The sequence below is a fragment of the Nannospalax galili genome, unplaced genomic scaffold, assembly GCF_000622305.1.
Source record: "Nannospalax galili isolate Female #2095 unplaced genomic scaffold, S.galili_v1.0 scaffold95, whole genome shotgun sequence".
NCBI classification, from domain to species: Eukaryota; Metazoa; Chordata; class Mammalia; order Rodentia; family Spalacidae; genus Nannospalax; species Nannospalax galili.
In genome coordinates this window covers 11,496,541-11,516,515 of record NW_008342393.1, presented here as the reverse complement: position 1 = coordinate 11,516,515, position 19,975 = coordinate 11,496,541, and the positions used below count along the sequence as shown (strand labels likewise).

Below are 19,975 nucleotides of genomic sequence, written 5' to 3'. Positions count from 1 at the left end.
TATTTTTATTTTATGTGTATGGGTGTATTGCCTGCATGTGTGTAAGGGCACCTGTGTCGTGCAATGCCTGCAGAGGTCAGAAGAGGGTGTTGGATCCCTTGGAACTGAGAGTTACAGACGGTTATTAGCCACCATGTGTGTGCTGGGAACCAAACTCGGGTCCTCTGCAAGAGCAGCCAGTGCTCTTAAATGCTAAGCCATCTCTCCAGCTCCCTCTAATCACCTTCTAAGACAAAGAAATGTGCAAAGGTGTATGGTACTTTCACTCTTAATAAATTTCCATGTATTTGGGCTGATGAGATGGTTCTCTGGGTAAAGGCATTCACTGCCAAGCTTGACAGCCTGAGTTCGATCCCTAGGACTCACATGGTGGGAGGAGAGAACCAAGTCTTGAATGTTGTCTCTGACCTATATACACATGTGTATATAGGCAAGCACACACAAACACATAAATGTTAATAGAAAGTCCTATGTATTTGCACAATAATATAGTATTTATCATAATTTTTAAAATGAGTAAGTACTTTAACAATTTCTTAGTTCACATTTATAACATGACAGACACAGACATAATCCTCCTAAACAAAGCCAATCTAGAATAGCTGGATGTGTTAGTTATTTTGACTTTAGTTGAAACTTGTTTGTGATGTCTATAGTTTTTGCTGCCTACACGTGACTGGTTGGGGCTTGAAGAGCTCTTCAGGTTCAGTTTGAAATCTTTAAACTTGTATGTAACAAGTTAAATAGCCCACTTCTTTTCTGAGCTGATAAACAGTTCAGTATCTGCTTCTGCAGTAGAGAGAACAACATGTGCATTCAGATTTAACTCTATTTTTGGTGCCAGTGCCAACAAGAAGCAGGGACTAGCGCTGGCAAGATTTAGGGTTTCTATTATTAATCTGCTAAGCTATTTTATCCACCCACAAATAAGGCAGATCTGAATGAACAAAAGCAGGCCACCAGAAAAGAACAGACAGAATTAATTAAAAAAGGAGAGAACAAATACTTTTGCCCAAATGTTAACCCATGGCCTTCTATTTTGAAGGTGTTTTATCCTTCTAGATGTTGAGATTTGTGAAGTCATTACTGTAATACAACTTGCATAATACCATTTATTAATACTGGCTTTTAACTTGAAAAAGTTAACTTCATCTGTATACTATATCCATCTACTGGCTTACAGTCAATTACTATTTTATTATAACTAATATATATATATATATATATATTAGGCAAGACTCACCTGTGGTGACAGAAATTGGAGTAGCTGAGGGAATGGTTGAATGAGTAAGGGATTGCTGTGCAAGAACAAGGACCAGAGTTTGAATGCCCAACACCCATACAAAAAGCTGGGCATGGCTTCGTGAGCACCTACCTAGCTCTAAGTTCAATGAGAGACCCTGTTTCAGGGGAATAGAGGGCTAGAGCAGGACACCTGACACCCTCCTCTGGCCTCCTAGCATGCATAGGAGCATGAACCCTCACATGTGTATCTATACCACATACATGGGTACACGCACACACACACACATGCATGCACGCACATCCCTATTTTTATAAAATTTATTTATTTTTATTTTATGTGTATGCGTGTATTGCCTACACGTAAGTAAGTGCACCCATGTGGTGCAATGCCCGCGGAGGTCAGAAGAGACTGTCGGGTCCCCTGGGACTGGAGTTACGGACAGTTGTTAGCTGCTATGTGGGTGCTGGGATACAAACCCGGGTCTTCTGCAAGAACAACCAGTGTTCTTAACTGCTGAGCCATCTCTCCAGCCCCATATATATTATTTTTGAGACAAGGTCTTGCTATGCAGTCCTCCTGAGTGCTGGGATTACAGGCATGTGCCATCAAGCTTGGCTTGGGAAACTGAACGGAACCCAGGACGTTGTTCATTCTAATCAAATGTTCTATCACCTAGCTACATCCCTAGCTCAGTTAACTCTAGGTGTGCTATACTTATTTTTCCCACATCACCACCAATACATATTATCTGTGGGATGACAAAGTCAAGTCTCACATGAATTTTAAAACTGGGTGGGACTAGAAAATCATGTTTTACAACTGCACAGGTAACTAGATCCTGCATGTAAGGTGTCACTACCACAGAGACACATCCTGAGGCATAAGTTTCCCATTAAGAAAGCACTGTTATTCTAAAAAAGGATCAGTGTTGAGAAAAACAAGGACAGAAGCTAGCTTTAGCTTCCTGGCATAGGCCAACACATGATGGTAGCCTCATAAAAAGAGATCACATCCTAAAAATAGCATATTATTGCTGACCGTAATCTGCGAGAATGTCCATTGAAATACTTCAGAATAGTTTTCTCAAGGAAGAGCATGAAATTAAAAAATTTTTCTTTATTTTTATTTTATGTGTATGAGTGTTATGCCTGCATGTATGTAAGTGCACTCAGGTCGTGTAATGCCTGCGGAGGACAGAGAGGGTGTTGGATCCCCTACAACTGGAGTTAAGGACAGTTGTTAGCTGCCACATGGGTGCTACGATTTGAACCCATATCTTCTGTAAGAGCAACCAGTGCTCTTAACTGCTGAGCTCTCTCTCCAGCACAAGCATGAAGTTGTAACTATATATTCTTTTGTGTTAAGTTCTTAAAAACTGGAATAATATTCATGATTTTTCTTGAATAAATTTAAAAATGCATTTTAAATAATACTAATTCTGCAGGAGAATCTGGAAATACAGAAAGGCAGGAAATAACAGTCATCTGCAGTCGCTCCTCCTTTTGGTGCACTTATTCTCAATTCTGTAGTGCAGAATGTTCTTCAGGCAGGAACACGATCTGGACATATTTGGATACTGCTTTTCTTCCTAAGTAGTTAAATTTTTTTTTTTTGGTCTTTTTGAGACAGGGTCTCCCTGTAGCCCCAGCTGTCCTGGAACTCAGTATGTAGACCAGGCTGGCCTTGAACTCACAGAGATCTGCCTGCCTCTGCCTCCAAAGTGCTGGGATTAAAGGCGTGTGCCACCACGCCCAGCCAGTGGTTAAATATTTTTTAAAAATATACTCTAGAGAGAGTACTGGGTTCTGGCCTCCCTCTGGCCTCCAACTACCTACCAGAGGGCCTGAGAATCCAGGGGACTGCCTGACAGCCCCTGGATCCTGCCTCCACGTGGTGGTCCTTTTAATAAGATGATGCTACACAGCAGTCCCTTCTGCATGAAATAACTACCATCATCATGACTTCGGCTGAGCCTAGTCGCTAAACATAGTCACAACTGGGCTTGTTGACAATTGTGCTTATTCATTAAAGGAGTGCCAAGCAGGGTCACTGGATCCTCACCTGAGTATCCAGTCGCTCTTCCCAGCCAACTACTCCAGCCTTGGAAGACAAAAGAAAAATGAGTAAGATCCCAATAGAGGGATGCTTTTGGAAGCCCTTGTCAAGAAACTCCAATGGACTCTCATATGAACATCTGAAAATTGCCGTGTTCTGACTTTTTTCTAGTTTCCTGTCTAGAACTTGTAATGCTAATTACTCTTGCCTTTACTTCTTCACATCTCCTATTCATGATTCAAGGACTTTCTTTTCCCCTTAGAGACAAGAGTTATGCAATTTGAGAGTCTTAGACCCACTGAAGAGGTACTCCAACTGCCTCACCCTGTGTCCCTGTTCAGCATGGAAGAAGCCAAAGAGGTCTGTGTCTCTATTCCCTATTGGCAATTTGGATAATCCCTTCAGAAGATGGTGTGATAAGAATAGGAGGTAGGAATTGGCTAGGCAGTTAGGGTAAAAAGATCCCAAAGAAATGTAGCCAGTTTCTTGGCTGAAAGTCAAAATGTCCTTGGTCCTGTTAATTACTCTGTTCCAAAGGCCAAAAATGTTAAAAGTATTTGGGAGCTTGTATCTAACCCCTAAAATATTTTAGGGTTACCTCTTCAGAGGGGGAAATGTTGGAAGGAAGGAGTGGGCATGGATTTGATCAAAACACCTTATATGCATGTATGAAATTCTCAATAAAGTGTTTTGTAACAGTTAAAAAAATATACTCTAGAAAAAATGTATAATAATTCATCATGTGGATTATTCCATAATTTACTGAGTCCTTTTCCTTAAAAAAAATTTTTTTGAGACAGTTTTATATATCCCAGGCTGGCCTTGAACTTGCTATATGGTCAAGGATGACCCTGAATTTCTGTGGCCTCCTGCCTCCACCTCTTGAGTTGAGATTACAGGCATGTACCACCAGCAGGTTTACATGGTGCTGGGGACAGAGCTTCAGGCATGCTAAGCAAGCATTCTAAGCTACATCCCCAGGTCCCTAGAAACGTTTTTGTAAGTACACAATACGATGAACAATCTCAAATACAAATGAGATTACTTCCCTGCAATTGCAGAAGTTACTGATTAGAGAATGCATTTTCCTTAGCTCCTGATATCTGCTCCATAGGCTTGTTACCAGGGTGCATGTCCACCATATCTACTACGCACTACTACTGCTCATTAGTACTTAATGATTTGTCTTGATATGATAGAAAAGATAATCTATTGTTTCAAGCCAGAGGTCTTTGATAAACTAGACAAACTAATTGTTTATACCTTCTTTTATGAATTCAGTTATATATTAATCTTTCATTAAAGTAATTTTTTCTATTCATTTACTGTGGCTCTGAGTGTGTGTGTGTGTGTGTGTATACATGCCACAGTACATGTGTAGAGGTCAGAGGAAAATCTGTCAACTCTCTCTTTTTTTTTTTTTTTTTTTTTTTTTGCAGTTTTATGACTTTGACTCTCAGCAATTAGTTCTCATCCACACTGACTGTAGATTTTTGAATGTAGTAACGGGGACATGGGTTACCAAATTATACAGCTTGTTTGGAGAATCCTCATCTTCACTACGTTTTCTGGACACATGAACACGGAAATGATGCAGAACATTCCTTATTCCTTTGGCCCAGACAGCTTTGTTGAGCCCACTATCAATGTGCAGATCTGGAGCACACATCTCCTTCATGTGGAATTCTGCTTTGAGTGCCGGAGGGCACGTTTCTTGAAGACCATTCCATGGATGGGCTTGGGAATGTTGATGGTACATTCCCGGGTCACCACCTCACTGATGGCAGAATAGCCCTTCTTGCCACCCTTCTTTTCCGGAGCCATTCTGCCAGGCCCGAGTTGGAAAGGAAAGCCAGTTCTCTTCTACCATGTGGACCCTAAGGACAGAACTCAGGTTGCTAGAACTCAGAAGACTTGGTGGCAAGAGTTTTTACTCACTGAGCCATCTTGTTTCATCAGGTTTTGAAAATTGCATTCACTTTTATTTATCTAGGAAAGCAACCTCTTTTATGTCATACTTACTAAAAAATATGCATCGGTTTGCTATTAAAATTTTTTTTGATTCATTATAATTTTATGTGCATGAGTGTTTTGCTTGTGTGTATGTAACTGCACCATGTGTGGTGCAATGCCTGTGGAGGCCAGAAGAAGGTATGGGATCCCCTGGAATTGGAATTATTGACCACTGTAGCTGCCATGTGGGTGCTGGGAACCAATTCCAGGTCCTCTTTCAAGAGCAGCCAGTGCTCTTACTGCTGAGTGTCTCTCCAGTCCCAATTCTTTCTATTTTGAGACACAGTCTTGTGTATCCCAGGCAGGCCTTGAACTCTGGGAGCCAAGGAAGACCCAGAATTTCTGATCCTCCAGAATGCTCAGATTAAAGGCATGTGCTTCCCCACCCAGTTTATGTGATGCTGGAGACTGAGCCCAGGGTTTAGTGCATATGAAAGCAAGCATTCTATCAACTGAGCCACATCTCAGCCCTTAAGTTTATTTTTTGACCTACATACCTCTATTTCCCTTTGTAATTTACTTAAATGCTATTAAGTTAAAAGTCTTTTACCATTTCCTAGTTGGATATTCATCTATAGTTATCTCCCAGCAAGAGCATTTGTCCTGTACTCACAAAATGTTTTCTATTTCCAAAGACCTGTAATGCAACATTTATTATTTACTAATCCTTACTCATTTCCAAAACCTTTTAATTTTTCTTCCTCTTGACACAGGGTCTTTCTCTGTAGTCCTGGCTGGCTTTCAACTTATAACCCTCACGCCTCAGCCTGCAGAATGTTGGGATTTCAGGTATGTGCCACCACTGACCAGCACAAAGTTCCTTCAAACCAGGCAATGCCTACTGCTGGATGCAGTGGTACAAGCCAATTAATGTCAGCACGTGGGAAGAGCAGGCTGAACCAGTAGACAAGAGTTCTACCACAGTGCTACACCCCAGGTAAACACCTACAATCCCTGCACGAAGGAGGCTGATAGAAGAGGATCATGAGTTTGAGACTACCCTGGCCTACACAGTGAGAAATCATCTGAGAAAAGAAAACAACCAAGACAAAGGATTGAACTGAGTTTCAGATCAGCCAGGGCTATGCAGTGAGACCCTGTCTTAAAAACAAACAAAACCAAAAAACAAATCCATACAAGGACAGTATGGTTTATGCCCAAGGGTTCTGTACAATGACAGCTTGTTCCACCTTCCAAAATTATGTCCTGCCTACAGATCACAGTAGACTGTAATCTTGGATTAAATCACTGGCTAAAATAAAACAGTTCAGAATATTGCAGACTATGTGGACGTCAGGTCCCTGTGCTCTGTTCTCTTGGAAATGATAAACACTTCCTAAATACAGCGATACTGTCTACTGTGGGTTAGTGGTGCAGCACACTGGGAACAGACTGTTCAGTAATCTGTAAGAGCAGGCCATTGAGGAGGGCATGCAGCATTGAACACACCCATCGTGTCCAACAGGAGGACATAAAAGGACGGGACTCAAGCTTTAAAATACACACACTAGGGGCTGGAGAGATGGCTCAGCGGTTAAGAGCACTGACTGCTCTTGCAGAGGACTGGGGTTTGATTCCTAGCATCCACATGGCAGCTACGAACAGTCCTTAACTCCAGTTCCAGGGGAATCCGAAGCCCTCTTCTGACCTCCACAGCACTGCACGACATGGGTGCATTCACATACATGCAGGCAATACACTCATACACTAAGATATTTACTTATTAAAAATAAATAAAATAAAATACACACACTACGGGCTGGGGAGATGGCACAGCTGCCAAGAGCTGCTCGTGCAGAGCCGGAGTTTTGTTCCTACCATCCATGTTCCACAACTCACAACTGCCTGTAACTCCAGCTCCAGGGGGACCTGGAGACTCCAGTCTCTGCAGGCATCTGCACTCGTGTACATATACACACATAATCAAAAAAATAATAAAAATAGAGTCTAGAGAGATGGCTCACTGAGTGGTTGAGAGCACTTACTGCTCTTGCAAAGGATCTGAGTTTGGTCCTCAGCACCCACATTGAGCAGCTCACAGAGCTGCCTGTAACTCCAGCTCCAGTGGGATTATACCTGTGGTCTCCATGGGCACTACTAGCACATACCTACACACAGATACACATACACATAATAAAAATAAATCCTAAATAAAATAAATCATAAAAAATTATAAAAACCTGAAAAATTAGATAAATCTTTAAAAAAAAATACACACTAGCACAGCTGTGGTTCTCCAACTTCAGAATTACCTGCAGCACCTGATAAAAGACTGAATTCTCAGCCCAAGTTCCTAAGTCAGTGGGCTTGGAGTGAGAGTCTACTATTGTTGGATAAAAACACAGGATGTCCGGGTAAATGTAAATTTCAAAATAAATACTATTTATTGTTTGGGGCATATGTTAGGAAGAATGCTGCAAGTTTAAAGCCACCCTGTGCTACACTGTCTCAAAAGCTAAACTTTTCTAAATCTGATAACTCTGAAATTAGCATTGTCAGCAGATTTTGAAGTGATGTTAACTCTCCCAGCCCAAGGACCCTAGGTAGAGAACACCAGATATATGATCAATAAGGAAAAATTTGAGAAGGAAAGATTTGTGGAAAACGCCAGTCAGGAAAGGTTTGAGGGTCAGGCCTGGTGGCCAGTGTCTTTAATCTCAGAACTCAGGAGGTAAAGGCAAACTCTGTGAAATCGAGACCAGCCTGGTCTACATAGTCTACATAGCAAGTTCCAGGTCAGCAGAGGCTACAGGGAACCTTGCCAGAAAAAAAAGGAGAAGAAAAAGTCTGATATTTTAAGGAAACTACAACCATCCAGCTCTGAGTTGCCACTGTGTAAGTTTTACTGCAGGTGGTGGTGACTGACCTGACATATGCTAAGCACATGGAATTTGGCCCTGTTACATCACTGGGGTAAATGCTGGAGAGCAACTGAAACAGTTTTAAGCAGAGCAGGGGCTTAGCAGGTTAGAAAGATTATTTAAGTGGAATATTAGAGGTACCAGGATTGTCTGTTAAGGAGTATTTGAAATAATCATTTGTGGAAGCCATTTTTATCCAATTCTGCACATAGGAAAGGGAAAGAAAAGTAACAACACTCAATCCATCCTGAAACTATGAAATTATCAGCACTTACTGATAAATACAAAAGACAGAAGATCACACAGTAGACATCTAAATTGTAGAGATACCAAATAAAAATGGTTAACGCTGCAATTAAAATACATTATTTGAAGTTTATTAAGTCTAAATCTGATGCATGTCTTAAAATAAAATTTGGAAACAAGTACTGGCATAACAGCATTCCATAAAAAAATGAACATTAAAGTAGCTTACTACCCAGTCCCATCTTTCTGCATGGGCTGTTACATGTGCTTGTGGCCTTCCTACTTGTCAGAAATCAAACCCACTACACAATGGAGTCCAGACAGGCTGAGACAGGGCTCACTGTTAGTATTTCTAATCCTATTCTGGGTGTTAGAAACCCTGGAAGTGAGGCCTATTTAATCTGCTGTTTTCTCAAGTGTGGAATGAGTGAGAACAGGTGATGCAAAGCACAATGCTTTCTACCCATCTTCAAGAGACACCTACTTCAGACAGTATTCTGCACAACACATGTGTTCAGTGTGTATGCTGTAGTCATGTAAATATTCATGGTTTAACCAAGATTGCTCATCTGAGATGCTGGTCCTGAAAGAGCTGACAAAAGTATTCCTTTCAGAGTCAAAGAGATGGCTCAGCAGCAGGTAAATGTGCTTGCTGCCAAGCCTCATGACCTGAGTCTGATCCCCAGGACTCACACGGTGGAAAGAGAGAACCCCTCCACAAAGTTGTCCTCTGACCTCCACACACATCCTGTGGAACATGCAGGCCCACCCCTAAAATAAATAAATATAAAAATATGAAAAAAATTCCTGGGGCTGCAGAGATCACTCAGGGCTTAAATTACTGGCTGCTCTTGAAGAGGATCCAGGTTCACTTCCCAGTACCCACATGTAGTTAACAACTGTCCATAACTTCAGTTTGAAGAAATGTGACACTCTCTTCTGGCCTGTGTGGGCACTCCATGAGCATGGTTGCACTTACAGACATACAGGCAAAACACCCATACACATAAAATTATATATAAATTTAAAAAAAGAGAGATATTCCTTTTAGTGGCTTTTCTTGGTGTGCGTTTCACTATGGCACCAACAACTAAAAGAAATTTAAAGTGCTGCTTTAGAATGCCACTTGCTTTCATAGTTCAAAACTGAGAATCAATCAGCTTTGTGACCAGCATAAAGTTGCTTTGTGTATACTCATTTTTCCTTATATAAAACAGGGAGGTATACTGTAGCCAGGGATCAGGTGGCACTTAAAGAGACCTGGAGATGAGAAGCCCCAACACTGCATAAACTGGGCACGGTGGTGCAGGACTGCAATCCCAGTACCTTGGGGGAGGGGGTAGGTAGGAGAATCAGAGGTTCAAGGTCATTCTTAGCTGTCTAGGAGACCCTGTCTCAGAAAAGGAGGAAGGGCCAAGACTTCTATTCCAAAGGATAGTTTGGCTGAGGAATGGGACGCTGGATGGAAGAGACTACCGCACAAGATGAACAGACTCAGCACAAGACTACCGCTGAGCGTTCGCCTCTGCACAATACCAGGGACGCTTGGGCGTGGGTTAGGTCATGTGCTGGGATGAACACTGGTCTCTCCAAGCCCTCTCTGCAATCCCGCCTCCCACAAAGGCCATACCTGTAATCGCAGAGCTTGGGCTGACTGCCGCACTGCTGCCTGCAGAGCATACAGTAGCTGCACAGGGGCACGTTGCCGCGGATCCAGTGGTGGGGCATGGCGTCCGGCGGCCTGCCGTCGCTCTTGAGCATGATCTCCTTGCACGGGAAGCGTTTGTCGGCCTTCTTGAGGCAGCCCTCGTCCACTCGGAGCCCGCAGCAGTCGCAGAAGGCGCCCTGCAGGATGTGCTGCGCGCACACGCAGCAGTAGGTGGGATGGCTGAACAAATCGGTGTCGCGCCACCCGTGCTTGCTCTTGCGGAAGATGTCCCTGCGATGCAGCTGTCGGCGCGAGCGCTGCAGGCTGCACCAGAAGGTGATGAACACGGGCAGCAGCACGGAGCACAGCGTCCATAGGACCAGGTGGCCGTCGGCCAGCAGACCCTCGGCGGGCCGCCCTGGCCGGTCCCCGTCCATTGTCCCCCAGGCCCGCGTCGCCTAGGAGCTCGCCCGGCTCGGGGAGGTCGCGCTCGCTTCAGGTCGGCCAGCCGGGCTGGGAGCGCCGCGCGCCGGCCCCGAGAAGCACAGGACGCAGTCGCGGGTGCAGGCCCACCGTCACAGCGTTTATAACGGCCAGCAGGCAGGCGGGCAGGCGGGCAGGCGGCCGGCCCCGCCCACGCCCCTCTCGCGAGGCCTCTGGAGCCTGCGCCTCGTCCAGCGCGCCCCCGGCCCTACCTCCAGACGGAGCCTCCCACCGGCGTCCGACCCTCGCGTAGCTGGGCCTGCGTGGGGTGAGGAGGCCGCGCGTGCCGAGCGCACCTGCGCAGTCGGTATAAAAGCCATCGGGCCGCCAGGCATGGGCTGGGCGGGGCTTGCGGCAAAGTGACCTGAGCATGGGCGGGGCCAGATATGGGGCGTGGCCCGAGGTGACGGGATTCCACTGATGGGCGGGGTTAGGTTGGGCGAGGCCTTTGGCGACGCAACTTGCTCATGGGCGGGGCCAAGTATGTGGCTAGGCCTTTAGAGGAGTGCTCCGCCGATGGGCGGGGTTAGGGTGAGGAGCGGGTTTGGGTGACGCAATTTGTTTATGGGCGTGACCATGCCTGGGCGTGGCCTAGAGGAATGTGGCTCCGCCAATAGGCGGGGCTTGGGTGAGGCGCAGCCTTCGGTGACGCCCCCTGCTTTTGGGCGGGGTCCGGTATGGAGAGGGACCCGCGGCGACTCGCCCCTCGGATGGGCGGGGTCAGCACGGGGCGTCGCCAGATCTGGGGACGGGGCGGACTCTGGAGTGGTCAGGAAAGCTGAAAGACCTTGAGGGGTCTGGATCCTGGAGGAGGGTGGACAGACATGGAAGGGGCAGGACAGTGTGGAAGGGGCTTGGCTTGGGAAAATCAGGGGCGCATTAACAATGAGGGTGTTAGGGTAGACTGTCGAGCGGCATAAGCTCGAAATCACAGAAAGTTCTAGTATTAAGTGATTTACAGTATATGGGATTTGGCATGGTTTGAATGTTGGAAGAGCAAAATATGGCTCTTTTGAAAGTGTTACAAATTGAAAGGCACAAGTCAAAAATTGCCGCCACCAGTGCCCTTGCTGTCATGAATGTATGTATGCATGTATGTATGTATGTATGTATTTACTTATTTATTTATTGGTGCTGGCAATGGAACCCAGGGTGTCTCCTGTGCTAGGCAATACTGCACTGAACTGTACCACCAGCCTTGACTGCTTACTATGTGCCAGCTACTCTGCCAAAAGTCACAGTTCCCACGTGGTCTCAGGCCCGTTGAAACCCCTAGCAAGAGTTATCAATCCTGTTGATAACAGCTTACTGCATTCCAGATCACTTTAAGTTGGTCATCCATGGGCCAGTGGGATCGTTTAGCAGGTAAAGGAGCCTTCCAACAAGCCTGACAGCTCAAGTTTGATCTCTGGGACCCACAAAGTGGAGGGAGAGAACTCTCACAAGTTGTCTTTTGACCCCCAAATGTGCTCATCCACACACATGCACACAAACACACATAAATAAAGAAACAATAAATAAATGTAATTTTTAGCTGGGCGTGGTGGTGCATGCTTTTAATCCCAGCATTCAGGAGTCAGAGGCAGGCTGATCTCTGTGAGTTCAAGGCCAGCGTGGTCTACATAGTGAGTAGACCATCTGGGGCTACAGGGAGACCCTGTTTCAAAAAGACCAAAAAAAAAAAAAAAAGACCTCCACAAATTTAAAAAATTTTTGACTTACTTATGCCTTATTTATTTATTTATGTGTTTTTGAGACAAGAGCTCCCTGTAGCTGCTCACAGAGATCTGCCTGCCTCTGCTTTCCAAGTGCTTGGGTTAAAGGTGTGCATCACCACATGTGATTGTTTTGTTTGTATGTGCATACGTTATCAGGTGTGTGTGCAAACCCATGGAGGCCAAAAGAGGGCATTGGATTCCCCTGGAACTGGAGTTATTGATGGTTGTTAGCTGCCATGTGGAACAGAAACTGTGTCTTCTGCAAGAGCAGCCAGTGCCATCTCTTCAGCCTTTAAATATATATAATGGTTTTTTTTGGTCTTTTTGAGACAGGATCTCTCTGTAGCCCCAGCTGGACTGGAACTTGCTATGTAGACCAGACTGGTCTTGAACCCAAAAAGATCCACCTGCCTCTGCCTCTTGAGTGCTGGGAGTAAAGGCATGTGCCACCACTCCTGGCATAAATATAATTTTAAAAAGGAGTTAATTCAATCATCCAGGTCAGCTTTCAGCCTAAACCGTGAAAGAAAGCAATTCTATAATTTACGTTGTTTTTTTTTTTCCTGTGGGAACCTTACTCTGGGGATCTTGCTAAAATGAAGATTCTGATTCCCTTCCTCAGGGAAGAGGCTGGAGATTCTTTTTACTTTGAGATAGACTTTCTAAATAGTCCAGGCTGGCTTGGAACTCAGAGCAGTTCTCCTGTCTCAGCCTCCCCTGAGTTGTGATTTATAAGTGTGTACCACCACACCCAGGATATTATTGTTTACATTTTCATAAGCATTAACCTTTTCATTTTATTTTTGTTTGTTTGTTTGTTTATTTATTTACTTATTTATTTATTTATTTTACATGTATGAGTGCCTGAGGAATGACACCCAAGGTTGACCTCTGGCTTCCACATGCATGCATGTGTGTAAGTGCACTTGGAGAAGAGAAGAGGGTGTCTGATTCCTTGGAACTGGAGTTATGGACCATTGTTAGCTCCCATGTGGGTGCTGGGATTCAAACTTGGGTCTTCTGCAAGAACAACCAGTGCTCTTAACCACTGAACCATCTCTCTAGCCCCTAACTTTTTCATATTCTTTAGATAAGTGTGAGACCCTAAGAAAATCATCCTAGACTGAGGAGTTGTTTATAATAGCAAAATAGTAACTACTGAACCATGAACTCCTTCATGCTAAGCCCCCAAGCTACACTCCTAGCCCCTAATTACTACTATCATAGCTAACCTGTGTTTACTAGTTAGTATATCTAGACACTGTGCTCCATTTATGACCCTCATTTTATCCGGGGAGAAACTTTGTGTGACATTAGCCCCAGTCAACTGGTTTGGAGCATTGACTAAAGCCGTGGTGCTCTTAACCTGTGTAGACTGTTTTGGGCATTTGGGGGAGCCAACTTCAGCAGCAGCATCACAAAAATGTGGATTTTCCTAGATCCTGACCAGGTCCCCTATTCAGAATTACAAGTTGAGCCTCCCCTACACCCTATCCTGGTCATTTATTCACTTATTTATTCAAAAGTTTTTTGTTGTTTAAATTTTGAGACATCTCATTTACAGAAGAACTGAAAACATATACATATGGTAACTAGGAGGATAGCTTAACTAGTAGAGTGCTTACTGTGTAAGCATGAGGACCATAGTTTGATTCCTAGGACCCACATAGAAAGCTAGGCATGGTGGAACATCCCAGTTTTGGGAGAGAGAGGAGAGTCCCTGGGACTCACTGGCTAGCCAGTTGTCAAAAAACAAAGTGGGGGTTGGAGAGATGGCTCAGCACTTAAGAGTGCTCGTTGCTCTTGCAGAGAACCTGGGTTCAGTTTCCAGCAGCCATATGGTGGCTAACAGCTGTCTGTAACTCCAGTTCTGGGGGATTTGACTTCCTCTTCTGGCCTCCTTGGGCATTGTATGCACAGGTGCATTTATGTTCATGCAAGTAAAACACTCATAAACACCAAAGTGCCTGAGGAAGGACAGCCAAGGTTGACCTCTGGCCTCCACATGCATGTGCTTACACACACACACACACACACACACACACACACACACACACACACACCAAACTCCAAGCAAACAGCTTTAAAAGTCCTAATAGAATAGACATCTGTGTACCATCTACAAAGGTTGACATATTGTACACTAACAGCAATTCTGTTTGGGCTTTTCTATGTGTGTTGTCTCGCTCCCCACACAAAGAATACCTATCCTGACATTATGGTCTTTATTTCTTTGCTTTTCACTAGTTTTACCATCCCTGAAAATATCCCTAAACAATACAGTTTTGAAAAATTGCAAAATAAGCCCAAACCTAGCCCTGTCTAGAAGTAGCAGTAAAGCTCGCCTATGTGAAGGTGCCCAGGAGGATTTAAGCTGAATGCCTCAGGGACAGATCCCGGATTCAGATTCACCAAGGAGACCCCACCCCAGGAAGTCAGTTGGGCAAGGTCTGGGTATGATTGCTTGTCATAGTGGAAATTTCCAAGCCTGACTGTAGTTTGAACAACTGCCAAAAATATGGTTGCGGACGGAGGATGCTGTGGAATATGAGAATGTTCACCTGACTCATGATGATCATGAGGTGATGGGGAGCAGGGTCCTCACCAGAGCTGAGTGTCCAGGGGAACAAAATCCAGATGTGCAGCTGTACCAGGCTCACCAGACACCCTGGCTTTAGCCTGGCTTCTTTCATTTACTGATAACTTTTTTCTTTTCTTTCCTTCTTTTTTCCTTTATTTCCTTCCCTCCCTCCTTCCCTCCTTCCCTTCCTCTCTCCCTCCCTCCATCCCTCCATGCCTCTGTCTCTCCTTCTTTCCTTTTGAGGCAGGTTTTGTGAGGTTTTTGTTTTTTTTGTTTTTTTTTTGTTTTTGTTTTTGATAGGCTGGGTGTAAACTCCTGATCCTCCTGCTTCCACCTACCAAGGGCTGGGATTCCAGGTGTGCACCACCATGATTAACTTATTAATGTGCTTTAAAGGCTCTTCCATGTCCGTTGGTGTCTTGACAGCTCATTTGTCTTAGTGCTGAAAGGTACCCCACTGTCTGTGTATACTCCAGGTTCTTTGTCCATTTTCCTCTGGAAGGATATCTTGGTTGCTGCTAAGTTTGGCCATTATGACTCAAGCTTCTGTGAGCAGCTGTGCACATGTTTTCAGGTGGACATAATCCTCAACTTGTTTGGGTAAATGTCTTCTCTTTAAAAAGAAAGATTTATTTTATTTTTATTTATTTTTAATTTTATGTGTATGAGTGTTTTGCCTGCGTGTATGCAATTGCACCCATGTGTACAATGCCCATAGAGGCCAGAAGAGGGCATCATATCCCCTGGAACTGGAGTTACTGATGATTGTTAGCTGCCATCTGGGTGCTAGGAACCAATCCAGGGTCCTCTGCAAGAGCAGCCAGTGCTCCTAACTATTGAGCCATCTCTCCAGTCCCTTCTTTTATTTTAGTGTGTGTGTGTGTGTGTGTGTGTGTGTGTGTGTGTGTGTATGTGCACACACTTGAGTGCAGATGCCCATGGAGTCCAGAAGAGAGTGTCACATTCCTTGGAGCTGGAGTTATAGGTGAGCTGCCTGATATGAGTTCTGGGAACTGAACTTAGGTCATCTGGAAGAGCAGCAAGTGCTCTTAACCACAGAGTCATCTTTCCAAACCCAAATGGCCTCCCTTTTAAGCACTTTTTGTTGTTTTATTAAATCTCCCTCTCATTTTTGCTTTATTTTAAAATAAATTTCCTCAGTTTTATCCTTAAATCTTTTAAAGTTTTCAGTTTCTGCTCTTGTGTTTTTAATTTGCTTTTTAATTCATTTGTGTGTGTGTGCGTGTGTGTGTGTGCATGTGTGTGTGTGTGTGTGTGTGATGTGTGTTGGTGTGGATGTGACTTTTGGGAGTTCTCTCTTTTTAACAGGGGTTCCTGACATCAAACTCAGATCCAAGCACTTTTACCCACTGTGTCATCTCACTGGCCCTCATGTTTAAAAAAATTTTCCTTCTTTTTTTCTCACACTCCTTTTTTTTAAAGATTTTTTTTTTCTCTTTTTGAGACAGGGTCTCCCTGTAGCCCCAGCTGTTCTGGAACTCACTATGTAGACCAGGCTGGCCTTAAACTCACAGAGATCTGCCTGTCTCTGCCTCCTGAGTGCTGGGATTAAAGACGTGTGCCACCATGCCCGGCTAAAGATGTATTTTTAATTTTTAATTATTTGTATATGGTGGTGGTGGATGTGTATATATGAGTGCAAGTGGCCACAGAGTCCAGAAGAGGACGTCAGATCCCCTGGAGTTGGAATAACAGGCCATTGTGAGCCTCTGTGTGGGTGCTGGAACCAAACTTGGGTCCTTGGCAAAAGCAGCAAGTTATCTTAGCTGCTGAGCCATCTCTCTAGCTTTCCCATGTCTCCCTGTAGCCCCAGCTAGCTGGCCTGGAACTCACTATGTAGACCACGCTGACCTTGAACTCACAGAGATCCACCTGCCTCTGCAACCTCCTTCCTCCCAGTGCTGGGATTAATGGCGTGAGCCAACATGCCTGGCTTTTCCCTCCTTTTTTTTTTTTTTTTAAAAAAATTATTTTTATTTATTATTTTCATTTTTTGTGTATGAGTGTTATTGCCTGCATGTATGTGAGTGCACCAGTGTTGTGCAATACCACGGAGGTCAGAATAGGGTGTTGGATTCCACTGGAACTGGAATTAAGGATGGTTCATAGCCACCATGTGGGTGCTGGGAGTTGAACCCCGGGCCTCTGCAAGAGCAATCAGTGCTCTTAACCTCTGAGCCATCTCTCCAGCCCCATTCCCTCCTTTTTTAAAAGACAGGGTTGAGCTATGTTGCCTCAGGCAATCCTCCCGCTGCAGCCTGTAAACAGAATGCTCAGTGTTTTGTTTTTGTTGGTTTGTTTGCCAAGTATTTCTTATTTCCAGTATCCTGTTCACATTGTTTGGGAACAAAACATGTTCTCTCATGTTTCAGAAGATGTTATTTGTCTATTGACTTTCTTTTTATAGTTGCTGGTTGCCACCAAGGATTTGTTTAGTTAATAACTATTTGGTTTAGAGACAATGTATTGCTACGTAGCTCAAGTTCGCCTTGAATTTTTTTTTTTCCCCCCCTTTGGTCTTTTTGAAGCAGGGTCTCCCTGTAGCCTCAGCTGGCCTGAAACTTGCTATGTAGACCAGGCTGGCCTTGAACTCACGGAGATCTGCCTGCCTCTGCCTCCTAAGTGCTGGGATTAAAGGCATGTGCCACCACACCTGGCAGCCTTGAATTCTTAATCCCCCTGTCTCAGTCTCCTGGCTGCCAAGATTGCACAGATGCCATCATGTGTCTCGTTCTATCTTCTTTTCTTTCCTTCATCTTCTGCACACATACAGTTCTCAGGTGTCTGACAGACCTGCAGGTGATCTTATGCATGGAACTGCTGGGGTCTCCTGGTTGTGGAAGTTTTGTCAGCTTGACTGAGATACTAGTGAGAAAAATAGCCTCTGTGCCAGTATTTTCCCCAGAAGGAGTACTGTCTCTTTCAGTTACAGGCCTAATGCTTTTACTGAATGCAATGTGCTATGACAGTGGCCTTCAAAGTGGGCTTGCATGTTCCACTCCTCTCCTAGGATCATCTGTCTGCATTTTACATTCCTGCCCCTCGGCCCATGTGCCTCTCCTTCCTGTTTAGGTTGGACTGCAGGCTGTCTCTGGCCATCAGGAACCATTGCTGACCTTGGCTGTCTTCACCTGCTGGGCAGACACAAATTGAGGCCAACGTCCAGACCCAGAGGAGAAATTAAGTCCATTTGTGGAACCGCGCAGCAGGCCGGAAAGGCCTCTGTCCAAAGCCAAAACATCTCACCATTGTATTGCTGCTCCAAACAGGAAGGGGTGTGTACAGGCAAAGTGCTAAGGGTTAAGAGAAGCCAGGACGGGTGTGGGGGTGGCACAAGTCTTCTCAAATAAAAAGGCGTCGTAGTCACTTTTCTAATAAACTATAAAATTTAGTATCCTGTTATGCGTGACTAATCTTTGTATCTTTGGTCTTCTGAAACTGTTTCACAGACTCCTTTCTTCTTTTTTAAAATTTATTTTTATTTTATGTGTATAAGTGTTTTGCCTGCATCCATGTGAGGCATCACATAAATGTAATGCCTATGGAGTGCCAGAAGAGGCTGACGGAGCCCCTGGAAGTGGAGTTACAGACAGTTGTTAGCTGCCATGTGGGTGCTGGGAATCACATCTGTGTCCTCTGCAAGAGCAGCCAGTGCTCTTAACCACTGAGCTATCTCTCCAGCCTCTTTTTATTTCTTTTTATGTGTATGAGTGTTTTGCCTGCATGTATGTAAGCATACCCATACATGCAGTGCCCATGGAAACAAGAAGAGGGCATCAGTCTGGAACTGGAATTACAGATGGTCGTTAGCCACCATGTGGTGCTGGGAATTGAACCCTTAACCACTGAGCTGTCTTTCCAGCCCCTGTCTTTTTCTTTTTAAAGACACGGTCTCACGTTGCTCAGACTGGCTTTGAACATCCTATGTAGTAGAGGATTACCTTGAACAAACTTTTTTTTTAGACAGGGTCTACCTGTAGGCCCAGCTGGTCTGGAACTTGCTATGTAGATCAGACTGGCCTCCATCTCACAGAGCTCCACCTGTGCTGTCACCCTAGTGCTGGGACTAAAGGTGTGCACCTGACACTTCATTGAACTCTTGATCCTCCTGCCTCTTCCTCCCGAGTGCTGGGTTTCTAAACATGCACTGCCATGCCTGGCTTGGTGTATGGACTTTCTACTATGTGTTTGGGAATAGGGTGCATATGCAAATACAAATAAGGGGGACTTCATATAGAGAAGGAAGGGAGGAATAGTGATAGCTCTAGTCACAATTTTCCCTTCCTTTCTTATTTTGTTTTTGTTTTGGATACAAAGTCTCCATATGTAGGCAGGGCTGGCCCCAAACTGATGATCCTCCCACCTCTACCTCCCAGCTGCTGGGATTGCAGGCACACAGCACCACACCTGGCTAAGCCCAGGCCTACTGGTGACACTGAAGTCCATTACAGCCGTCATACCTCTGCCTACACACTAGGCATGCATTTGCTTTTGAATGGCCACTCTAATAGCAGGACCTTATTAATAACTGAAACTCACAGCCAGTCTTGGTGGGTTTGGGCAGGTTGGCTGACCTAGGTTGGTTGCCTTGAATGACTTAACTTCACAAACACCTTGCACAACCCTCCTTGTGTCATGTCTGCTATGTTGTCCTGTTGTCCAAAAAAGTCACCAGGTGTATTAGTTACTTTTCTGTTGCTGTGATAGAAACACTGACCAAAGCAACTTATAGAAGGAAGAGTTTATTTGAGCTTACTCTTCCAAAGGAGCTAGAGTCCATCATGGCAGGGAGGCATGGTGACAGGAGGTGGCTGGAGGAGGAACGGAAGCTAAGCTCTCATATCTTTAAGCAGGCACAGGAAGCAAGACAGTGCCTGGAGATTTGGCAAGGGTTAAGCACTCTCTAAGCCTGTCCCCCAGTGACGTGCTTCCTCTAGGATAGCCACACTTTCTAAGACCTCCCAAAACAGCGCCACCAACTGGGGACAAAATGTCCAAATACTCAGAGCCTATGGGGGACATTTTCATTTAAACCACCACATTCCACTCCCTGGCCCCCATAGGCTCATGACCATATAAAATGCAAAATGCATTTAGTCCAAC

The 19,975-nt window shown here is 44.7% G+C and overlaps 1 protein-coding gene and 1 pseudogene across 2 annotated transcripts in view; both read right to left on the bottom strand.

Annotated features, from left to right (window-relative positions):
- Dgke (diacylglycerol kinase epsilon) overlaps positions 1-10,869 on the bottom strand; it is a 15,169-nt gene extending 4,300 nt beyond the window's left edge. Inside the window, exons 1-2 of one of the 2 annotated variants that reach the window (XM_029565981.1) lie at positions 10,052-10,869; positions 3,307-3,346 (exon numbers count right to left, since the gene is read on the bottom strand). In XM_029565981.1, coding sequence (XP_029421841.1) covers positions 3,337-3,346; positions 10,052-10,506 — 465 coding nt within the window. In that variant the 5' untranslated portion in view covers positions 10,507-10,869 and the 3' untranslated portion in view covers positions 3,307-3,336. Of the gene's footprint in view, positions 1-3,306; positions 3,347-10,051 lie in introns of those variants that run through there. The other variant, XM_008838455.3, reaches the window with a different exon arrangement.
- LOC108491098 lies at positions 4,738-5,173 on the bottom strand (annotated as a pseudogene).
- Positions 10,870-19,975: the final 9,106 nt, after the last annotated feature.